The sequence below is a fragment of the Phodopus roborovskii genome, unplaced genomic scaffold (genome assembly GCF_943737965.1).
Source record: "Phodopus roborovskii unplaced genomic scaffold, PHOROB, whole genome shotgun sequence".
Lineage (NCBI taxonomy): Eukaryota > Metazoa > Chordata > Mammalia > Rodentia > Cricetidae > Phodopus > Phodopus roborovskii.
The window spans coordinates 38883115-38903223 of NW_026126433.1; the positions used below are offsets into that span (position 1 = coordinate 38883115).

Here is a 20109-nt window from a genome sequence, read left to right on the forward strand (position 1 = left end):
TTATCTCAAGTCAATAAGGTAGAGAGCAATAGAGGAAGACACTGGATGGATGTGATATGATGCTGTGTGCTCTGGCCTGCACAAGTGTGAATAGACATGCACATGCACCACACTCATAGACAGACAGACAGACAGACAGACAGACAGACACACACACACACACACACACACACACACACACACACATGCAATCTCTTTCCCTACTGACTATCTGAATGTGCTAGGAAAAGAAGATTCCATGGGTTTTTCACTTGCTATAACAGACCGTGAGTTTGGGTCCAATGAAGTATCAATTAGAAATCTTATCAGTGGAATCCCCCAGACTGACTATAGCTAAGAACTTAAAGGCAAGAACAGCAAACTCGTATGTGGACTGTCTACAGCTCCCATTCAAACTGATTGCTTTTCCTTCCAGGGTAGAAGAGATCTCATGATGCCAAGTTGCTAAGAGAAGTTGTTTCTCCTGCAGAGATGGTACCACACTGATATCACCTGCGGGGGGGACTCAGTTTTGTCTTTTCTGTTTAGACATTGATCAATGGAAATAAATATGTCATTTTTTTTCTCAGTGGGAAATTGGGCCCTTTATTGCATTGATGTATCCACTTTATCAGCACCCAGATAGCAAATCAAAGAGCAGGCTTCTATCATCTCCTGGAGTCTTTTCTTTGCTTGATTGTTCAGTGCCTCCTCTATGGTGGAAACTCTTAGGGAACTAGAAATTAAGTGATGCTGAGATCTTCAGTTTTTGTACACACACACACACACACACACACACACACACACACACACACACACACACACCCTTTTCTAGATCTTTGTCTATCTATCATCTATCTATCATATCTTTCTCCTTCACTCTACCTCTTCTCTCTCTCTTCTGTCCTCTTCTACTACCACACAAAGTAGATGTTCAGTGGATTCTGAAGTGATCTGTCAATTGGGAGGATTTCCCCTTATCAGTGTATTGCAGGGAACTAGGTGTTTGTAGTCTGAGTGTGTGTAGCCATTTGATATTTCAACCATATACAAAGCTTAATCTATCTCCCTTATTCCCCCGCCCCCGCCCCTGCCCCCACAGCTTATCATCAAGGATCCCTCAAGCATCCAAATGTATGTGCTAATGGAAACACACCACTGTGGCAATGGGGGAATGAATTAGAGTGTGACTTACCCACTCATGCAGCACACTGTGTCCAGTGGACCTATTCGTTTCTAATCTTGAATATACCATTTATCTTAGAAATAGCAATAGATTCACCAACAAGTCTACTGTGCTTTAAAATTTGGTGAGCCTGGCTGAACCTAACTATGGGAGAATGCCTGGCCATATGGTCTTTTAGTGTCCCATGATCAGGTACTTAATCTCTCTTAGGTTCCTGTGGTATGCCCCTTTCAAGTGGAACATAATTCTCTGATGTGGAAGGCATGCTTCTGTTCCAAAAATATTGGATTTATATTGGGACACTTTTGTTGTGGCTTACCAAAGCTCCACAGAGCGTCCTTTCCCACCAGAGATGCCTATTACATCACAGGGATTGCTGCGTCATATGGTTCAATTTGCAGTTATTTTCACAGTAAACCAAAATTTTTATGGTGCCTGTTATAGCTCTAGGGCCCACTCAAAGCTGGAAGCTTCCACATTACTTGTTGGCAATCACAGTATTATTCCCTTTAGAACTTACTTGCAGGACTCAGGGCATTGTTAGGTATTGTTATTTCTTCTTGATAGCAGGAAGCAGGATTTGACATAATTGGCCACTATCTTGGGAAGGGCAACCTTAACATGTTCCATGTCACCACACTTCTCAGAACTGCTGTGCAATTCTGGGGTCCTGGATATTTGAAAATTTTATTTCCCACCCTTGAAAGCACATTTATTATATTAGAAATTGCCAGTTTATTTGTTAATGCCTGGCACTTCTTAAAATAACCTTATTAATGATATGGATGAATGTGACATTCTTTGAAATGGTCAACCCAAGTAAGTCCCATTGGATTCCACGGAAATAGCAACTAGAAGAATTAACATAGTTCTGGGCAAGATCATAAATACACATTTTTTTTCTAAGCCATGTGAATATAGGCTTCTTCTTCTACCCTGGAAGAGAACATATTTGGAACATGAGAAGCTGCATAGCATACGTCAGAAGCTGTGTTAATATACCTTTGCAAAGACTCTACACAGCAGTTGCAACCAGTTACTATTATTTTAATGAATGAGCAAAGATTCATGTATATGTCTTTTCAGTAACATGTCACTATCATTCTCCAGGACACTTTTAGTTTTTGTAGGTATCAAACTGGTGCAATAAATGAGGATATAATAGTAATTGCCATCCTGGCATCATTCAGGTTTTTAAGTAGTGTTTTTTTTTCTGTTTATTCTAGAATGTTTTTAGTTTGCTGTTTCAGTAGAGATGGGGGAGGTTGGAGGGAGAAAGGTTTCAGAAGCTCTTAGTCTACTTGACTATAACAGTTCTCATTCTACCATCTGGGGATCCCTGTTATGTTTTGATTAACTGATGAACACCTCATTTCCCATCACTCAATCAAGGACTGAAGAAATTATCATATGTGCATCTATGAACCTTGAAGATTCACCATGAACAAATGCACAGCAACAACAGACACTGTAAGAACATTTCCCTAAGAACAAGACTGTGAGAACTAACTCTCTGGGTCCATACATCAGTGTCAACTTTAGACTTGTCACTGATAGTCCTCCAAATATACAGGCCATCTTTTTTCCCCCAGTAGTAAATTGCCAAAACTTTTTTGAGCAATAATGGGACAATTATTTCCAGGTTTATATTCTTTAACATTGGAAGGGCTTTTCCATCAGGCACCTTTATGGTTAGGGTCTAGAAGCTGAGTAATGTATTTTGGTTTTTCATTGCAATGACCGACTCGGCCTTTAGATCATCAATATCCTTGATTTGTTTAATTTTGTACATTGAGCAATACTTTTATTGGCTACCCATTTGTCTCATTCCCCAGAGATGCCATGTTTTACTGGCCATCTCCACAGACCTCAAAGAGAGTGCTTCCCCTTGGCTGAACTCCAACCATGTCACTCACTAAAATAATTATATCTAGGCCTGTGAGATAGTTTCCCAGCTTCCAGGAGACCTCCAGGCATGAGCAGCTTCCTATTTCTAGAAATAACTTACTCCATCATTAAACATTCAACTTTGTGAAAATTCTTTCTTATGCACCAGAAATATGTTTCCTGGAATTTCCACTCATGTGGCATATTTTATATAAAAGAAGAGAAGGTAACTTCCATGCAAGTCTTTCTTATTTTTCTCACAAAGACTATTCCCTCTTGTTTTTGGATAATCTCAGAAATAGGCCTTCAAATTCACTAAGGAAGTCAGAATGCTAATTAATCTTAGGTTATCTGGAAGGGAAAGAGAACACAAGTGCTCCATGGAGATTGGGTAGAATAATAAAAACAATAACCACCAGCCATTCACATAGATGACACAAGTGTTTACCCCATGACAGGTCCCATGCAAAGCATTTGACTCAAATTATCTGCATGACAAGCATTCATTTATGCCAGAAATATTTATTAAGTACCTAAGTCATTCTAGAAACTGGGGACACAGAAGTAAAGAATACAAACAAAATAAATCAAAAACCCCTGCCCATATAGAGCTTACATTCTAGAGGTGAGAAGGTGGAAACAGGCAATAAATAAGATAATCAAGTGCTCTGTATAGAATGTTAGGTGTTGAGTGTTAATTAAAACAATAGCCTGAGGAAAGAAAACAGAAAATGGCAAATGTGGTTTGCAAGTTTAGAGACTGTGTTCCAGGGAGGCCTACCTAATGGGCAACTTGGATAAGACCTGAAAGAGGTATAAGGGTGATCTTATGGATGAATGGGAAATGTCCCAAGAAGAATGAACAACAAGGGCAGAGACCCTGAGGTAGTATTATTCTCTCTGTTATATACACGACATGCCCAACAGCCCACTGCTTGAGGATGGAGCCAGGATTAAAACTCAGGTCTGTTTCACTTTAGACCTTGTTATTGAGCTGTCTAATGACACAGCATGACATTAGACAATGTAGAAATGCTTTATATTACCAATGATGACACAAGATCCTAGATGAGGGAAGCAACTTGCTCAGATGGAAAATGGTTGAGCTGTGACTGGCACATGGTCACTTCTATTCATCATCTCTGCCTGCAGAATCTAGACATTTATCTTCTGGCTTAAACGAGTTTCCAAATCCATCAATGGGCTAGGTAAAACTTTATGCTGATAGATATTTAAGAGTTCTATTTTAGCTTAGCTGTACTAAATAATGTGTTTGAACTCTGACTTCTCTCACCGGCAGGTGTGGGTTAGTGACAAAGCATAGACTACAGAGTAGATACATCTAAACCTGAAAATAGGCTCTATGCTTTTCTATTTATGTGGCCTTGTGCAAATTACTAAATATCTTTGACTCTCAATAGCATCATCCATTAGAGGATAGGAATGCCTCTTGGAGATGTGGTAGGGATTAGACAAAATAATACATGTGTGACACCTCCCATGGTGACTGGCATGTAGGAGATGCTATACTTGCAACCATGTTTTCTCCTCTACATGATTAGTTGTCTTGTCACATGCAAAACTCTTACTTTTTAAATGTATTAATTTTTTTGAGAGTTGAGGGGTTAATATATCTAGCTACTCACCACATTTTATATTATATGGTGGTATACAGTAAATGCTAAAGAGTGATGATTTGATTGCTGGATTAGTGGAGAAGAGAAAGAATAGTGATTATTGCTTTGGGACTCTTGTTGATGCACCCATCATCTAGTTGCAGCATCTGCTAGCCCCCTGCTCACCAGGCTTGTTTCTTCTGATGTGAGTGGCCAGCAGATACCCTCTTACTTTTTTCAAAGTCAATATATATTATTCTGGAAGATGGGCCACTGTTCAGGTAGAGGAAGACTTTTTTTTTCCAGTAAAGAGAAGAGAGACAGCTGTCACCAGGAGCATCAGTAGGTTCTTGACATATCCTGGGAAGAAGACAAAACTCCAGTTTAGTTCACAATTTGAACATTTCCCACCCAAATAATTCATCAGGACTGCTATCAAAGAGTCAAATTGACCAATTTCCATTTTTATTTCTTTTCCCCACCCTCTGGCAAGATCTCAGTGAGCAGCTAACCAGCTGAAAATAGGAAGAGAAGAGAAAGGCCTGGACTTCGATGACTCCAGAGATGGCTCATCAGTCGCCAAAAATTGAAGTTAGTTTTTCATTCATGTAATGTAGAAAAAAAAATCTACTGTAAATATTAGCAGGAGTTCAATGGAGTGACTTGTTTAGAATGTCATTTTTTAAGAAAAAAAAAAAGTAATTTATTTTACAGCATCTCCTACATTAACTTGCTTAATCCTCATGACAATTCTATGCAATTATTATTTTAGTCCATGTCTTACAGATGAAGTTGCAAATGGATCCTCAAGACATTAACTTGTTCCAGATTACACAGTTTATTATTTTTAAGTTCAGGACACTATCTACATAGTCGTAAGTCCAAAATCATGCCCCTGAATCTTGTTTTCTGCCTCCATCACTGAAAATGAAGAATGGATGACAGGCTTTTTTCCCTTATCCTCTCAGATATCAATGAAGGCATGACAAGGAAGACCACACAAGCATCTTATTTTCTCTTGGGATGCATGCATAGAACCCTGGACTAATGCAAAAACATAAAATGCAAACATACATACTAACTTCCCCAAGAGTCAATAATGTATCTAAGAATGAATGCTTGTCTCTACATAGGTGAGAAGACCATGAAGGACCAGGGGGATGTTAGGCCTCTTGTCTTGTAGCTGAGGATCAAGAGAAAATGAAGAATTTTCAGCACAGTTTGGAAGAGAATCACCTGAATGCAAGTGCTGGTCAAGTTTAGCCTAAACTACTTTTATGTATTTTTTAAAAAATAAGTCAAGCTACTAAACTATTAATTGTGTATATATGAACAACTATCAGGAAAACTATAGATAGTGAGCACCATTGGGATGGTAGGATTATATTGACATTTCCCTCTCTTGTGCTATGGCTATATAGTATTTATATCAGTAGATATAAAGCAATAATTATGTGACGTTACTGGAGACTCTGTAGGTATGCATTTTCCTAGAGTTATGCAATTTCTTTCCACCAAATTCCCAATTTGACAATTAATTAAGTTGACTGGGGAAAGACAGATTTCTTCTGAGGTGGAGGCACTAATGATGTTATGTCAATGTTATACTGATAGGAGACATTGGGTCTCATGCATGGTGTTATCACCCTTACACTTGAAGATGGACGCTCAACTTTGCCTAGTACTCATAATGAATGCAGAAACAGAACCAGAGATTTAGGTTATGTTTCCTTAGTACAGCTTCTCCAGTAACTTTGTTCTTTTTACTTGTATAGAGGTGGAAGTTTTTAAGAATCAAATGTCCTAGTAAATATCCCAATTCATCCACCTTTGGAAATCCTTATTTAGCCATTAATGCCATTTTTGTCTTAGGATGCTAGAGCTTAATGGATAGACAACTGACTTCTTTATACATGAGGAGACTGAGGCTTCGAGAAGGGGCTTTCAAAGTTAAAGTTCACAGTAAAGCACACATTACAGATCTCTTATTAGAATCACACATTACCCTACAATATAAGCATGCCTGTTCTCAGTATTACTGCTGCCTTTTATTGTACTATACAGCATATTTGTTTATTAGAGAGTATTATAGCCTATGTTATGGGGGACTTGGAATACACTTGAAATAGAGTTTTCATACTCAATAGTTAAAGACACATGGATGAAGTGACACATGAATAATATTTTTATAGAAGCTTACAACTCACTTGTTATCTCATGGTAGAATATTTTCCTATGACTTGAAAGCCTGAAATGGGGTCTCTAAAGTCAGTAGAAAAAGGAGCCATGAGAATGGAGGGCATGAACGAAAGTGTTGCTAGCCCTCCTTGTGGATTATCAGGTGCATTCCTGAGTTGTCTTCACTTTCTTGGAGGGATAACAGGTGCATGTCATGCCCGGGTAGCACTGTTATGTGAACTTGGTGATGCTATGAAACTCCAGATTTGCTGATTATTTTCTGTGTGGTTTTTAGAAATCACTTAATATTTCCAGGGCTATAACTTCATCTTGTCAAAGAAGTGAGTTGAACTTCAAGCTTTTGAAGTCCTTAGGGGATGTACAAGGCTGATTAATTTAAGCTCAAGAGAATGTACCATGGGCAGTTAGCTGACAGACTTTGGAAGCCTGGATAACCGGTGTTGAAAAAAGAGATGGAACTAGAATAGGTTGTTGTGGGGGTTCTGCTGGCAGAAGGGTCATGGTACAGGCAGCAGTGTCACTGGTGTGCTAACTACATCAGAGAGAATGAATTCCCTTATGCTGTCTATTGTTGCATCTCTGTACTCAAGCCCAGAGGCCTAGGGCACAGATTCCTTGACCTAGAGTAAGGCTATATATCCAGCTTACTTAGAAGACAACAGACAACTTACTCTGAAGCCTCACAAACACAGAACTCAATAGTGTAAAGGCTATTACTAAGTAATGGTGTCGATGTTCAGTGGGCATCTAGTGGTTTCTTCCACACACATACACACACATAGACACACCACACCTCACCTAGCCCGTCTCCCTCTTCCCTTTCTCTTCATATGTTTTCCTTTAGGATCTTCCAATCAACTGACTTTCATATTATAGGGAGGCTATACTTTAGCACATTAGAGAATGTTCCAGTCTCCATTTCCTTCCATACCTTCAGAAGGATTGGGATCATGGTGGGAAGAGAAGGAGACAGTTGCCCTGGCTACAGCTGGGGACCAGAAAGCCAGAAAGCAGCAGTATTCCTAAGGCCCAGAGCCAGGGAAGGCTGTGAGCTATGATCTTGGAGCAGATGGCTCATAGAACAGTCCACTAAAGCCCCCCAGGTACTGCTGCTTGTCTGAGGGGTTTCTTTTCACTGTGATCCCATTAACACATTTTCTTGGCTTTCTTTTTATGGCTGCTGGGACAAGAAGCTCTTTTCCATTTCCAAACTGTCCTTATCAGTAATGCAACAATAGCTAATTTAATTAGCTGACCTGAATGGTGGCCAGTTTGGGCTAATTTGGTTTTGATAGTGCTCCTTGGCAAATGCAAAACAGATAAGCATATTTCTGTCCAGATGAACAGTGGGGCTTGGGAGGGGTATGTGAATGAGGACAGCTCTCCCAAAGCCCCTCTTATACCTGGGGGACACAGTGCTCGACCAAAGGCAAGTTATTCTAAAGTCAGGACTCCCCCAAGGACCTGTCAAATGTGTCAGCTGAAAGAGATAAAATAGACAACCAGGAAATTGCAAAGGCAAAGTGCCCGGGATGAGGGTGCTGGGACAAAAATACTCCCCTTACCAGACAGGATGCTTGCCTGGATCTCAGCCACACATGGACCTTCCCTCTTGCATTCCAATTCTGTTGTCACCCACCTGATGTATCAGGTAACCATTGGTCACTTCCAGCACATCAGTGCAGTATAGATGGATTCACAGACAGTCAGTCAGACAGACAGACAGACAAACACCAATGGAGGGTGCTTTGAAAATGAGCTAAATATCTTGAAAGTCATTCTCTGGTTCTCCTTGGTAGGAACTAAACACCATTACTCACTGTGTCTCTTGGTCCCAGTGTGATTTGTGTACACAGAAGGTACTTAGCATATATTTAGTGACTTAAGGATATAGAAAAGGGGATCCAGAGGCATGTGGAGGGACAGTTTCAGGAATGGGGAAATCAATATACAACTAAGTATCATAAGACAAATTCACAATCCTCTCCATCCTTGCAAAAGAAAAAAATTAATACCAGAAAACCCAATTGTTTTGGATCCCAAGTGAGACTCCATTGGACAGAATTAATTTTCCATTTTCGAGTGTTCACCAATTGGAGATAGCTTCTGGCTTAGGGGTGGGGCATTATCCATGTCTCCTAGGACCCCATCTTCAGCAGAGCCATGTAGTTCCTGTGCATGCTGCCAAAGTTCTGGGAGTTCATATGTGCATTGGTCCTGCTGTGTTTAGAGGGCAATGTTTCCTTGGTGTCCCCTATTCCCTTGGGTTCTTACACTCCTAGCAATAGATGACCAACACAAAATGAACCCAATGATATCTTTAGAAGCCCTTTGTCTTACAATGTTTTGTAAGGGATGTTTTTTAACCCTTACAGGTCCTTTGCATATGTATAATGGCTTCTAATGTTCTGTTTTTAAGGGATTCCTGTGTGTGTGTGAATGTCAGTGTCTCTCTGTGTATATGTGTTTCTCATGCTTTTTCTTTGGATCTTTTTCTCTTATTTGCTTTGTACTCTTTTGTTTTGTTTTGTTTTATCTTTATTATTATTCTTTAGATGACTGTTTTCTAAGAGTGACAGGAATGGTGTGGACTTGGATGGGAGGGGAGAGGGAGAGTCTTGAAGGAGTTAAGGGAGTGGAAAACATGATCAGAATTATTGTATAAAAAAATCTGTTTTCATTGAAAGAAAAATAGGAAAAAAGACACAGTAATTATGTAAGACTTATGTTATTTTTAAATTTATTTTTATTTTTTATTTTTGTCACACTGGGCCTCTGTCTACAATTCCACAACCATGTTCTTCCTAGATAAAAGACCATACCAGTAGTCTTTTGAGTTTTCTCTGAAGTGCTTTCCCCTTTCTCCTTTTTGGAATTGCATTCCAATAGCACACAGATGAACATGCACTTAATCACCTGGGCTAAACCATATATGATTGGAATTAGGTTTGGAAACCTTTCCAATAGCACTGGTCCATGTGAGAATATTTCAGTGCCTTCTGATTCTGCTGTGTGGTTATGTTTAACAATGTGTTGAAAAGTCTCAAGTCTTTTGTCTTTGACTCCAAACTTCTCCCTAGATCAGTTGTGCAGAAATGCAATTGGCTGTTGGAGGTTTCCATATGGAACTTCTATTACAGCCTAAGCCAAGACTCCAAGAACTGTCCCTACTACTTGTTGACAGAAATCTGTTTGTCTTAATTCTGCTTTTGTAAATAGCCTAACCCAACCTGCCTCCCCCTCATGCCTGCTTGTAGGCAGCCACCTAGTCTATTGATTCTGCCTTCCAAATGTCTTTTGAACCCAGGTTATTCTTAACACTGAAGTGACTTTATTTATATCTTTCATCCCCTATCTCTCCAACCTAAAAGAAATTTCTCAAAGTCAGAGATATCCTGCCCGTGTTAGTTTTCTGAACTGAATTAACATATCACTCCCTTTGTTCCATCAAATTCTAAATCTTTAGTGAATATCAAGTACTTTGCTAAATACAAAGATGTAGAAGGGCTTTCTTACTCTATCTCAATTTTTATTTTACAGATGCCATTCATGTATAGGTTGTATGCTATGCAGTTTACCCAATTCATAAATGAAAATCAAACAGACAAAAAACCCAAGCCTCTGACAGGTTAAGAAACTTTTTCCTTAGTATACAGATCATAAATGATAGAAGTTGAATTTGGAGTTTGGATTAGGTCCAATGTAAACATGATGGAAGACATATACTAACCATTCAAAGTCCTTATCTTTGTAAAGAAAAATACTCATAGGAATCTCAAAGCAATTACACTGAGTGAAAGGAGCCAGACAAAAAGGATTGCATGCTGTGAGATTCCATGTAAACAAAACTCTAGAAAATGCAAGCTAGATGTGGTGACAAAAAAAACAAAACAAAACAAAACAAAGAACAAAAACAAACAAACAAAAAACAGGTAATGGTTGCCTAGGGAAAGCAGACAAGGTTGAAAGACTATATTGCAAAGGAAGGAAAGTTTGGTGGTTATGAACAGGTTCAGTTTTTTTGTTGTGGTGACAGTTGTATATCAATGTTAAAACTTAAACTGTACTCTTGAAATATGTAGGTTCATGAGTTGCTTATGCCAGCAAAGGTGGTAGCAAACCTTTTTGAGGCAGGTTCCTCTGTGTAACAGCTCTGGCTGTCCTGGAACTCACTCTGTAGACCAGGTTGGCCTCTGCCTCCCAAGTGCTGGGATTACAGATGTGTGCCACTACCACTTGGCTCACACAGGCAACTTCTTCCTTCCTTCTTTCCTTCCTTCCTTCCTTCCTTCCTTCCTTCCTTCCTTCCTTCCTTCCTTTCGTTTGTTTTTGAGACAGGGTTTCTCTGTATGCCTTTGGAACCTGTCCTGGAACTAGCTCTGTAAACCAGGCTGTCCTCGAACTCACAGAGATCTGCCTGCCTCTGCCTCCCGAGTGCTGGGATTACAGGCGTGCACCACTACTGCCCTGCTCACAAATATAATTTTAAAAGTATATTCATACCTTTAAAATTTTACAGGTTAAACAAAGTGTAATTAAGCATTAGTATAACCCAGTGGTGAGTGAAGGAAAAACAAACCCCCCAGATACTTAGATCTCAGGGCCAACCAGTAGTAGAAGAAGATAGTCACACAGGTAAAAGTCTTAGCATTTATGGACTTTAGGATTAGGGTTAGGGCTAGGGGAGAATATGGCAAAGTATGTCACAAAGCTCTGTTTTTGTCTAAGAAGCAAAACAATGTGAATCAAGGACTGTTGTAAGCACTGAAGTAATGCATATAGTCTACTGATGAAATGTTGTGCTCATGTCTATGTATATATCAACATCTGCTGAACGTTTTTAAGAGCTATGGAAGGTGAATCAGGGTATATCGGGCTGTGGGATGTCACTGATCACACAGATGTTATTTCTGAAAGGTACCAGCATCTGGGGACAAGGACAGATCACTGGTTCTGGCTTCTACTAATTCCTGGGGACTTTCGCTCTCTTCATATCCTACCTAGGAGAGCAAAATGCAAACAGCAGCTCTTGCACTGGGTCAGTCTCTGCCTTTCTAAAGAAAATGGCAATGCTTTCCGCTTTATTCCATTCCTCTATTACCTTAATGTGCTGGCCTGGAGGATGAATGAGATAATAAACACAGAGCACTGAGTGAGCACAGTGTCTGGGTCATGGGAGGCGCTCAATAAATGTTAATTCCCTACCCCCAGCCTGGTATAGATTAGCCCTGACTTCTCAGAAATGCAAATCCCTGCGCACTCACCTAGGTCTCCTTTCAATATCTCTGCATAGGAGCCTTTTACAACCCCTTAAAGCTGGGCCAGAATCCCTCTCCACTGCTAATTGTCCCACAGAGACCAGGGGAAGAGAAGACAGCCACTCCGGAAGAGGCCCGAGCCTCCCAGCAGAAGAGTCTGTGTGTTATCGAGCTCCATGAGCATGGATCTCATTCATCTTCACAGACATTGCTGCGCCATCCATTTTAAATGACATAAAAGTCGACCCGTTTATCAAGATCAGCATACTACTGTATTATTATGATTATTTAGCATTTACATAACACTCTATTTGCAAAGTGCTTAATAATAATTTATTTATTACTTCATCTAACTATGCACTAATGGAAAATTCAAGAGGTTGTTTTGAGTTCACTGACCTCGGCTCTGGAGACACCTCAGGCCATTTTCAATTGCTGCCCAAATGCCTGCTGTAAAATGTTTTAATGAAAAACCATTTGAGATACACACACACACACACACACACACACACACACACACACACTTATATTTTTTTATATGAGTGTGTGTGCTTGTGTTTCTCCATTTTGGGTATTTGTACTGTGTTAAAAACAATACTTTTACTTTACAATGGAGAAAAAGAAACATCATTATTATTAAGAAGTATCTAGAACTTACATAAAATTGAGTTCTTATTGTGTAGAAGACATGGAAACCATGCATGCATTCTTCATGTCCCACTTCTGGAAGCGTGTATAACTGGGCAAAGTGATTCTCATCTTTATTGCAGGATGCAGGAAGCCGAAGCAGGGATGTCAAGAGTTTAAAGCCAGCCTGATATAGACTTAGAGTCTTATGGGTGGCTGGCAAGTGCCAGTTAGCTCTTTTGAGGACTACCTCAGGCAGTGACAGAGCATGCAGTGCTGGGCAGTGACTTTCTGCCTGCAGAGCTCTGTATGGGATTGGCAGAGACTTTCTTGGGCCCCTGTTTCTATGTGACAAGTTCTTTGCCCACTCCAGCTTCTCTCATCATTTTTCTTCATAGGTATAAAATTCTTGTACACTTTTCCAGTCTTGATTTAATCTCAGATCCAGCTTGCTTCCCTAGCCACTGGCTTCCCCAACCCCATACTGAAGTCTAGGCGAGTCTCTCTGTAGATTGTTGTCCATCAACAGCCGATGGGAGGAGGCTTTGATGCTTTCAAAGATCTTTCCCTTCCTCCATTCTATATCTGTGAATCTATATGAATCTATATTCACAACAATTATGGGTCTTTAGTCTCCATACAAAATGGTTTTATAAACACCCTGATAAAATGCCCTTAAGAAGAAGCAATTTAAGGGGGGAGGTAGAGGATTTATTTTGTCATGTAGTTCAAGGGAACAGTCCATCACAGAAGGTAACACATGAAAACAGGAGCTTGAGGATGCCAAGACATAGAAAGTGGTGAATATTGATGCCCAACATCCTCCTCCTTTATGCAACTAGGTCACAAGCTCATGGAGAAAGGCTCTGAGGGGAAAGCTCATTGAGAATCTGATAGCCTCATTTCATACCCACAATGGTCTGCATTGATTTCACCCCTGTTAAAATGTTATGAGCATGGACTGATGTGGCAAAATTGTGCAATAATAGAAAACATTCATATCCAGAATTAAATAATATGTTACATAATAAGTAAATGAATGATACAGCATAAATAAACTAACACCTAAGCACACATAAAAACAACAGTCACATAGGGGTGTCAGAAAAGAGAAATAGGGAGGAGAGGCCATGGTGATGGATAGTGGAAACACTATTATGTTCAGAAAGAGTCTAACTCCTAAACCTAATGGTCCTCACTGTTTACCTACCCAGTTATACCAAATGTGGGCAAAGGAATACTTAGGTAAACCACCCAATGCTCCGAAGCCTAGGGAATGCCAGCCCCTTGTTGTGGCAATGTTTGTCTCCTATGAAGGCCTTTTCTTTTCTTGCCCTGTCTTTCTTTTCTTTTTCTTCTTTTATTTTCAAAGAATAGTGACAAAAGACATGAGCCCTTTCCTGTCCTACCTCTATCTCCCCACAACTTTCTTTTTAACTAGTATTTCCAGACCATCTCTAGAAGAAATCTGGCCTCTCCTTTTATTACACTTTTTCTTATTTTCCTTTATCCCATAGTGGTCTCTGGTCAAAGATACCTGTAAGAAATTAATTATTAAGAAATATAACTAGTAATTTTAGAAGTAAAAGCCAGCAAGAATAAAAACTAATCATGGACAGGGTCATGCACAAGGTTGTTTGGTGACTGGCTCTGAGAGACACGTTCAAACTGGCTGAAAATTTAAAGCGTCCTTCATCAACATTTGTGTGAAGTCTTAGAAGTCTTAACTATAGTTAATTAGTGTGTTTAGGGGAATATGTGACATGTTTAAGAGAACAATAATGAGAATATCTCAGACTTTCTTCTGTTGCATTTAGAGGCTGATTAACCGAATGTGCATCACACCCCATAAAATGACAAACTGACAAGGTTTAGAAGTCATCTTAGGTAAGAATCTAGGTTCAACTTCAATAATGACTTCAAAGCATGAAGTAGAATATTTATGATTTATAGAGGTCAGCATGAATTAGCCCAAACAAGACTCATCCTATTTTTGTTCCTTACTCCTCAGAAGGAAGAGATTAGACCAACAGAGAATTTCTGATACGATTTCTTCAAAAATAGTGAACAAAATTCCTTTTGTTGTTGCTTGGGATAAAAGTGGATAAAAAGAAAGATAACATGAGAATAATGGGGAAAAGGTCTGAGCCCAGGCTGAACTAGTCCACAGTGTTTTCCACGATCCACTGTTTCTGGCTTGTCCTATCTAAAAGATGGCTGTGTGGACAGCAGCCTAGTAGGGTGGTATTGCACACCACCTTCAGCATAAGACTCTGGGTTTATAGCCTGACTCTTCTATGATTTCTGGGGGTTTTCTTGTATTTCATTCACATAAAATGGGTGTCAACAGAGAATGATGGTATATTCCTGTAATGCCAATATTCAGGGCACTAAAGCAAAAGGGTGTCCTGAAGTCCAAGGCCAGCCTGATCTCCATAGAGTCTTCCAGGCCATCCTGGGCTGCATAGAAAGACTTTGTTTCAATGACTTGAAAGAAAATAAATAATAAAACAAACCCAGTGTCATAGCACACACTTTAAAGAACTGAAATTGGCCATTATGTTGTGTAGCATTTGTTCAGAGAAACATCTGGAAATGGTAGCTCTTTATTACACATTAAACACATTGTCTGAGAGTAATGAGCTAATATGTGGGATGCCAAAGCAAGGATCCAAAAGGGCCTCACTAGGCTAGACTCAAGGAGCAAATCTAATAGGGTGGCATTTAACAAGGATAAATGTAAAAGCAGTGCAATTAGATCTAAACAGCAAGTGGCAGAAATGCCCGGTGGGAAGATGGATATTATCAAGCACACACCTGAGCAACGGTTTGGGCGCATCACCAACTCTTTGCTAATTAAGGGTCAATGGTGTGAGAAGTCCGACAAGAAGCAAAGACTACTTTAGGCGACATAAAACCTGTGCACTGCCTGGAACAAAGAAATAAATAGTATCCATGTCTTTGGCCATTCCCAGGGCCTCAAATGTTATCAAGGATGGTGGTAAACAGAGTTAGGGTCAGGAAAGAGATGCAAACCCCATCAGAGCAAAAGAAGCCCATGAAGATTCTGGACCTGTATTCACAAACATTTGAGAAGCAGTATGTGCACAATAGATAAAATCTCTTGCAGCAAATGTCTAACTCCTTCTCTGCTTCAAACTGCTCAGGTGAAAATGATGGGTGTGAGTTCCAGAAAAGAAGATTGCTGTTCACTATACAAAGAACATTCCTTCAGCCATTAACACTGTCCCCCAAGCTAGGGACAGTGAATTTCCCATCACTGGGAAGGCCCAGGTAGAGGCTGCAGAATTGCAAAGGGTGCTATATGGTGACTATGTTGTCTCCTAGCACAAGACTCATCTTCCTGCTGTAGAAGTCACGTGCAGTAAGTAGAGGGGAGAAGGTTCATAGTCCTCTTCTGACCCTACACAGAACCCCACATTCTACCTAACACATCCCTCTCCAAAAAGATGAAGATGAATTGAGTTGAACCATTCTTTCTTCAACATGTCTTAAAAACTATTTGCTGCTGGGGCAGAGGGTGGGAAGGTGGAGCTGAATAGGAGATATTGTCTCTGGCCTTGTAAAGGGAAATCTTGAATCTGATGCATCCTGTTAAGCAAATATATACCAAGTCCCTTATCTGCTGTGATACTGTTGTACATTTGAATGACACTCAGGGAGACAGTACTCTTCTTCCTCATGGAAGAACGTCACTTCAACTTGGGGGCTGGGGACTTTGAGAGACAGTAGTCAAAGCACTTGGGCAGTTTTCCCTGTCCTCTGGAGGTACAATATTCCAGAGTCACCAGGACTCCGAGGGGATGCGACAACAGAGCGCTAGACATCCTGGAAGCCTCTACCAAAGTTCTGGGAACTGTTCACCTCCGGTCCTGACCCCTCTAAGACCCTATACCACCTGCCTATGATTGGGTAGGTGTATGTACTAAAATGTCCTAAAATGAGATTCCGTGGAAGCTGCAGGAAAAGTCCTGCACTTAGTTCATAAAAATCCACATCACCAGCTGCTTGTGCCTGTGTGCACACCCACATTAAACTGCCAAGCTGCTTTACATTTATTTACCCTCCATGTTCTGCCTGTTTATTGGGCCAATAAATCGGAGGCAGTAATATCCACTCATCAAAACCTACCTGACTTCCAGGGCTCGGCTGTCACCTCACTTTCTCCAGATGTCTCCTCAGGTGCTCTGCTCTCAGAGAATATGCTATTCTCTGAACCACTGCATCTACTGTGTACATATTTTATTAGGCACCAACTGTTTACCCTTTTAGTTGTTATTTTTCTGGATTACCTTACTTAGCAGGATGTTTCTAGTTTTAGATCAGATTTTAGTTTTAGATTTAGTCTTGCCTGAGGAGGTCAACACTTTTTGCTGAATGGGGTGGAGCCAAACCATGACTGACTTTCACTGTGGGTTTTGATGCATGTGAGCCTTACCAAATAGGGAATCATAACCTATTATTTGGTCTTTTAAATAAAACAGTTAAAATCAGATAGAACCAAATTCAGGAAGGTAGCCTGCCTTTTTCCTGGCCTGTGGATTCATCCAGTGTCTCTCACAATCAGAGCAGAAAGAGAGAGATAGGTCCCTTGGGTTTTTAAACAATATACTTGGAGTGATGGCTTTTAGGGTTTTCCATGGTGTAATGGCTCCATGGAACACTACTGTCAACTATCCTGGAATATTACTTTTTTCTTTTCTTTTTTCTACTTTTGGCCTGGCGTTTTGAGACACAGTCTCACTATGTAGCCCTGGTTGTCCTGAAATTTGTTATATGTACCAAACCACTCTTGAACTCCCAGAAATCTGAGATCTGTCTGTCTCTCCTTCCCATTTGCTGGGTAAATTACATGTACATGCCATCACATCCAGTTTGTTCCAGAATGTTCAACCAAGGGGTAAAGAGTTTGTGCCTAAAAAGAGAAGTACACAGTGGATGCAGCTGTTCAGAGAATAGTATATTCTCCATGAGCAGAGCGCCCATGGAGACACCAGGAGACTGTTAGGTGACAGCCTGACCCTGGGATTCAGGTAGAGTTTTGATGAGTGGATATTACTGTCTACAATCAAACTCAAATTCTCAAGCTGTACCTGGTATGGCATCCTTACATTATGCCAAAGACACAGGAACAGACCTTCAAACTGTCAGCAGCCCTCATGGCCAGGAGAACTTTCACCAGTCAGTCAGACTCAACCATATGTAGAGAACCACTGACTTAGATGAGAAAATGGAGTTTGACACAACTGAAATCTACAGCTGCTTTAAATGTGTGACAGCCTGCTCTCTACAGTCCCCTGAGTCAGAATGTTGTAGGTAGTCCTTAGAGGGACCAGGCGATCTGAATAGAAAGCTGCACTTGCCTCCCTGGGTGAAGGAAGTAATATGTTGTCCAGCTGGGTGTTACCTGGACTTGGACTTATAGGCTCACAGCTTATGAGCAGGTATCTGGGCATGAACCAGGTCTTCTCTAGGGGCCTCTCTTTGAGTTCAAGCCATGATGTACATTTAAAGCTAGCTAGGACTCATGAGGGACCAAAAAGCCCAAAAAGAAAGGATTTCTTCATATTACTGACCCAAATCCAGGCAGTCCCCACCCTCAGAATACTAGGCCTGTCTGCCTCTTCCATTGCTTGGACACTGTGTGTGCAAATCAACCAGGCTCCTGAGGTCATGGAAATGTAGGTCTCTCCTCTCCTCTTTTCCTCCATGTAGGAGCTTATGGCTGATGCCACCATCTGAACTCAGGTTCAGATCCTAACTGGGAGTGGGGAAGCTGACAGAAGCCTGTCACTCCACTGTGAAGCCTGCTTCTGCCACCCCTTCAGACCCTCTCATCCCCCACCCCAGCAAGAATCATGCCACACTGGGTCACTATCTTTCACTACACTGCTGCCACTTACGGCTGCCCAGAAACCTAAGGCTGCACCAAAGGAACAAAGGACATCTCAATGTGGACATTAGCTATTAACACGGCCATTTAGAAGTCACCCTGGACTCTGGCTCTGCCAGGAACCATTAGCCATTTTCTTAGGCTAGGATTGTTCCTGTCTGGAAATCTCCATTTGGCTAGAAGCTGTTCTATTCTTTCTCTTGCTCCATTTTCTCTTCCTACCACACGAAATGCTCGAGACCCACCTGAGACCTAACATTTGTCTGTTTTGAGAATAGATGAGTATTTATTAGAATTAAACAGCTGGGAGCCCCGTGATATTTAGACAGGCATTAGGAGGAATGTATGAGAAGAAGATAATGCTGGGTCTTTTTGTCTGTAAGCCAGCCTGGGCTTAGTTACTGAGGGGATTTCTTGGGTCTCCTGTGAAAACCAGATACAGTTAATTTCCTGCAAAAGCTGCAGGCTGGGCCGAGCTGATATTGCAGTGTTATTTAGAATAGAAAGGTCAGGCCTGAGATTGAATAATCATTGACAAGAAATCCACAGGGTATAGGAAGCAGTTGGTGAGCAGTCACTGACTTATTTCTCCCTCCCCCCACTTCCCTTCCTTATCTGTTGATTCTGGGGTTTTTTAAATATTCTTTTTGCAACTATTTCCAAAATGTGTAGCTGATAGGAATGGTGTGTTGAGACAAAGAGGAACAGCTTCCAGGCCATCAACGTAATGGGACATTCAGTCTTATAGACTGGGTGTATCTCTTCTGGGCCATTGGCTTTGGACATCTGTGTATGAATTTTCACGCCATATACCGTGTGTTTTTCTTCTCAACAGTTTCAAGTGCTCTGTCACTGAATAGGGTGCTTTCTTTTCCTGCACGGCCTCTGAGTTTGTCTCTCTGTAGCCCAGTTTAAAGCCTGCCCTGGGTTTGGAGCTAAACATTGGACCTTGAGAAGGGAACACCTGCTATGTCAGATCTGGGCTGGGCCCCTTACACACAATAAGTCATGAATGCTGGCACCCATGCTAGCCCTGCTTTACTGATGGGGAAATGCCTCTGAAAGCAGAGAGAAGGTAGATAGCCCTCTCAAGACTTCTCAGTTCCTACACAGCAGAATGGAGATGTGAAAGCTGCAGATCTCCAGGCACCAAACTCCTTCCACACCTCAGGTTTCCCAGTGTCACCAGGGACTTTTCCTAGTGTTCTCCTCTTTCCCTTTAATCCAGTCACTCTTTGGGCTTTCTTGGAAGCCCCTGTTTTTACTTAATACAAGACTGTCTCCCTTGCAAAACAATGTCATTAGTCATCATATCAGAAGACCGATGCTACAAATTAGATGGTGTAGACTTATGTCTGGCTTGAAAAGGATATGGATGGACCAAGGGAAGGTTGGCATCACTTCTGAATGTCAGATACCATATAATTTATTCACTCTGAAATT

General features: G+C 40.8%; 1 protein-coding gene across 2 annotated transcripts in view; it reads right to left on the reverse strand.

Moving 5' to 3' along the window:
• Positions 1-4689: 4689 nt before the first annotated feature.
• Pbx1 (PBX homeobox 1) overlaps positions 4690-20109 on the reverse strand; it is a 298829-nt gene continuing 283409 nt past the window's right edge. Inside the window, exon 9 of one of the 2 annotated variants that reach the window (XM_051186201.1) lies at positions 4690-5028. In XM_051186201.1, coding sequence (XP_051042158.1) covers positions 5008-5028 — 21 coding nt within the window. In that variant the 3' untranslated portion in view covers positions 4690-5007. The remainder of the gene's footprint in view (positions 5029-20109) is intronic. The other variant, XM_051186204.1, reaches the window with a different exon arrangement.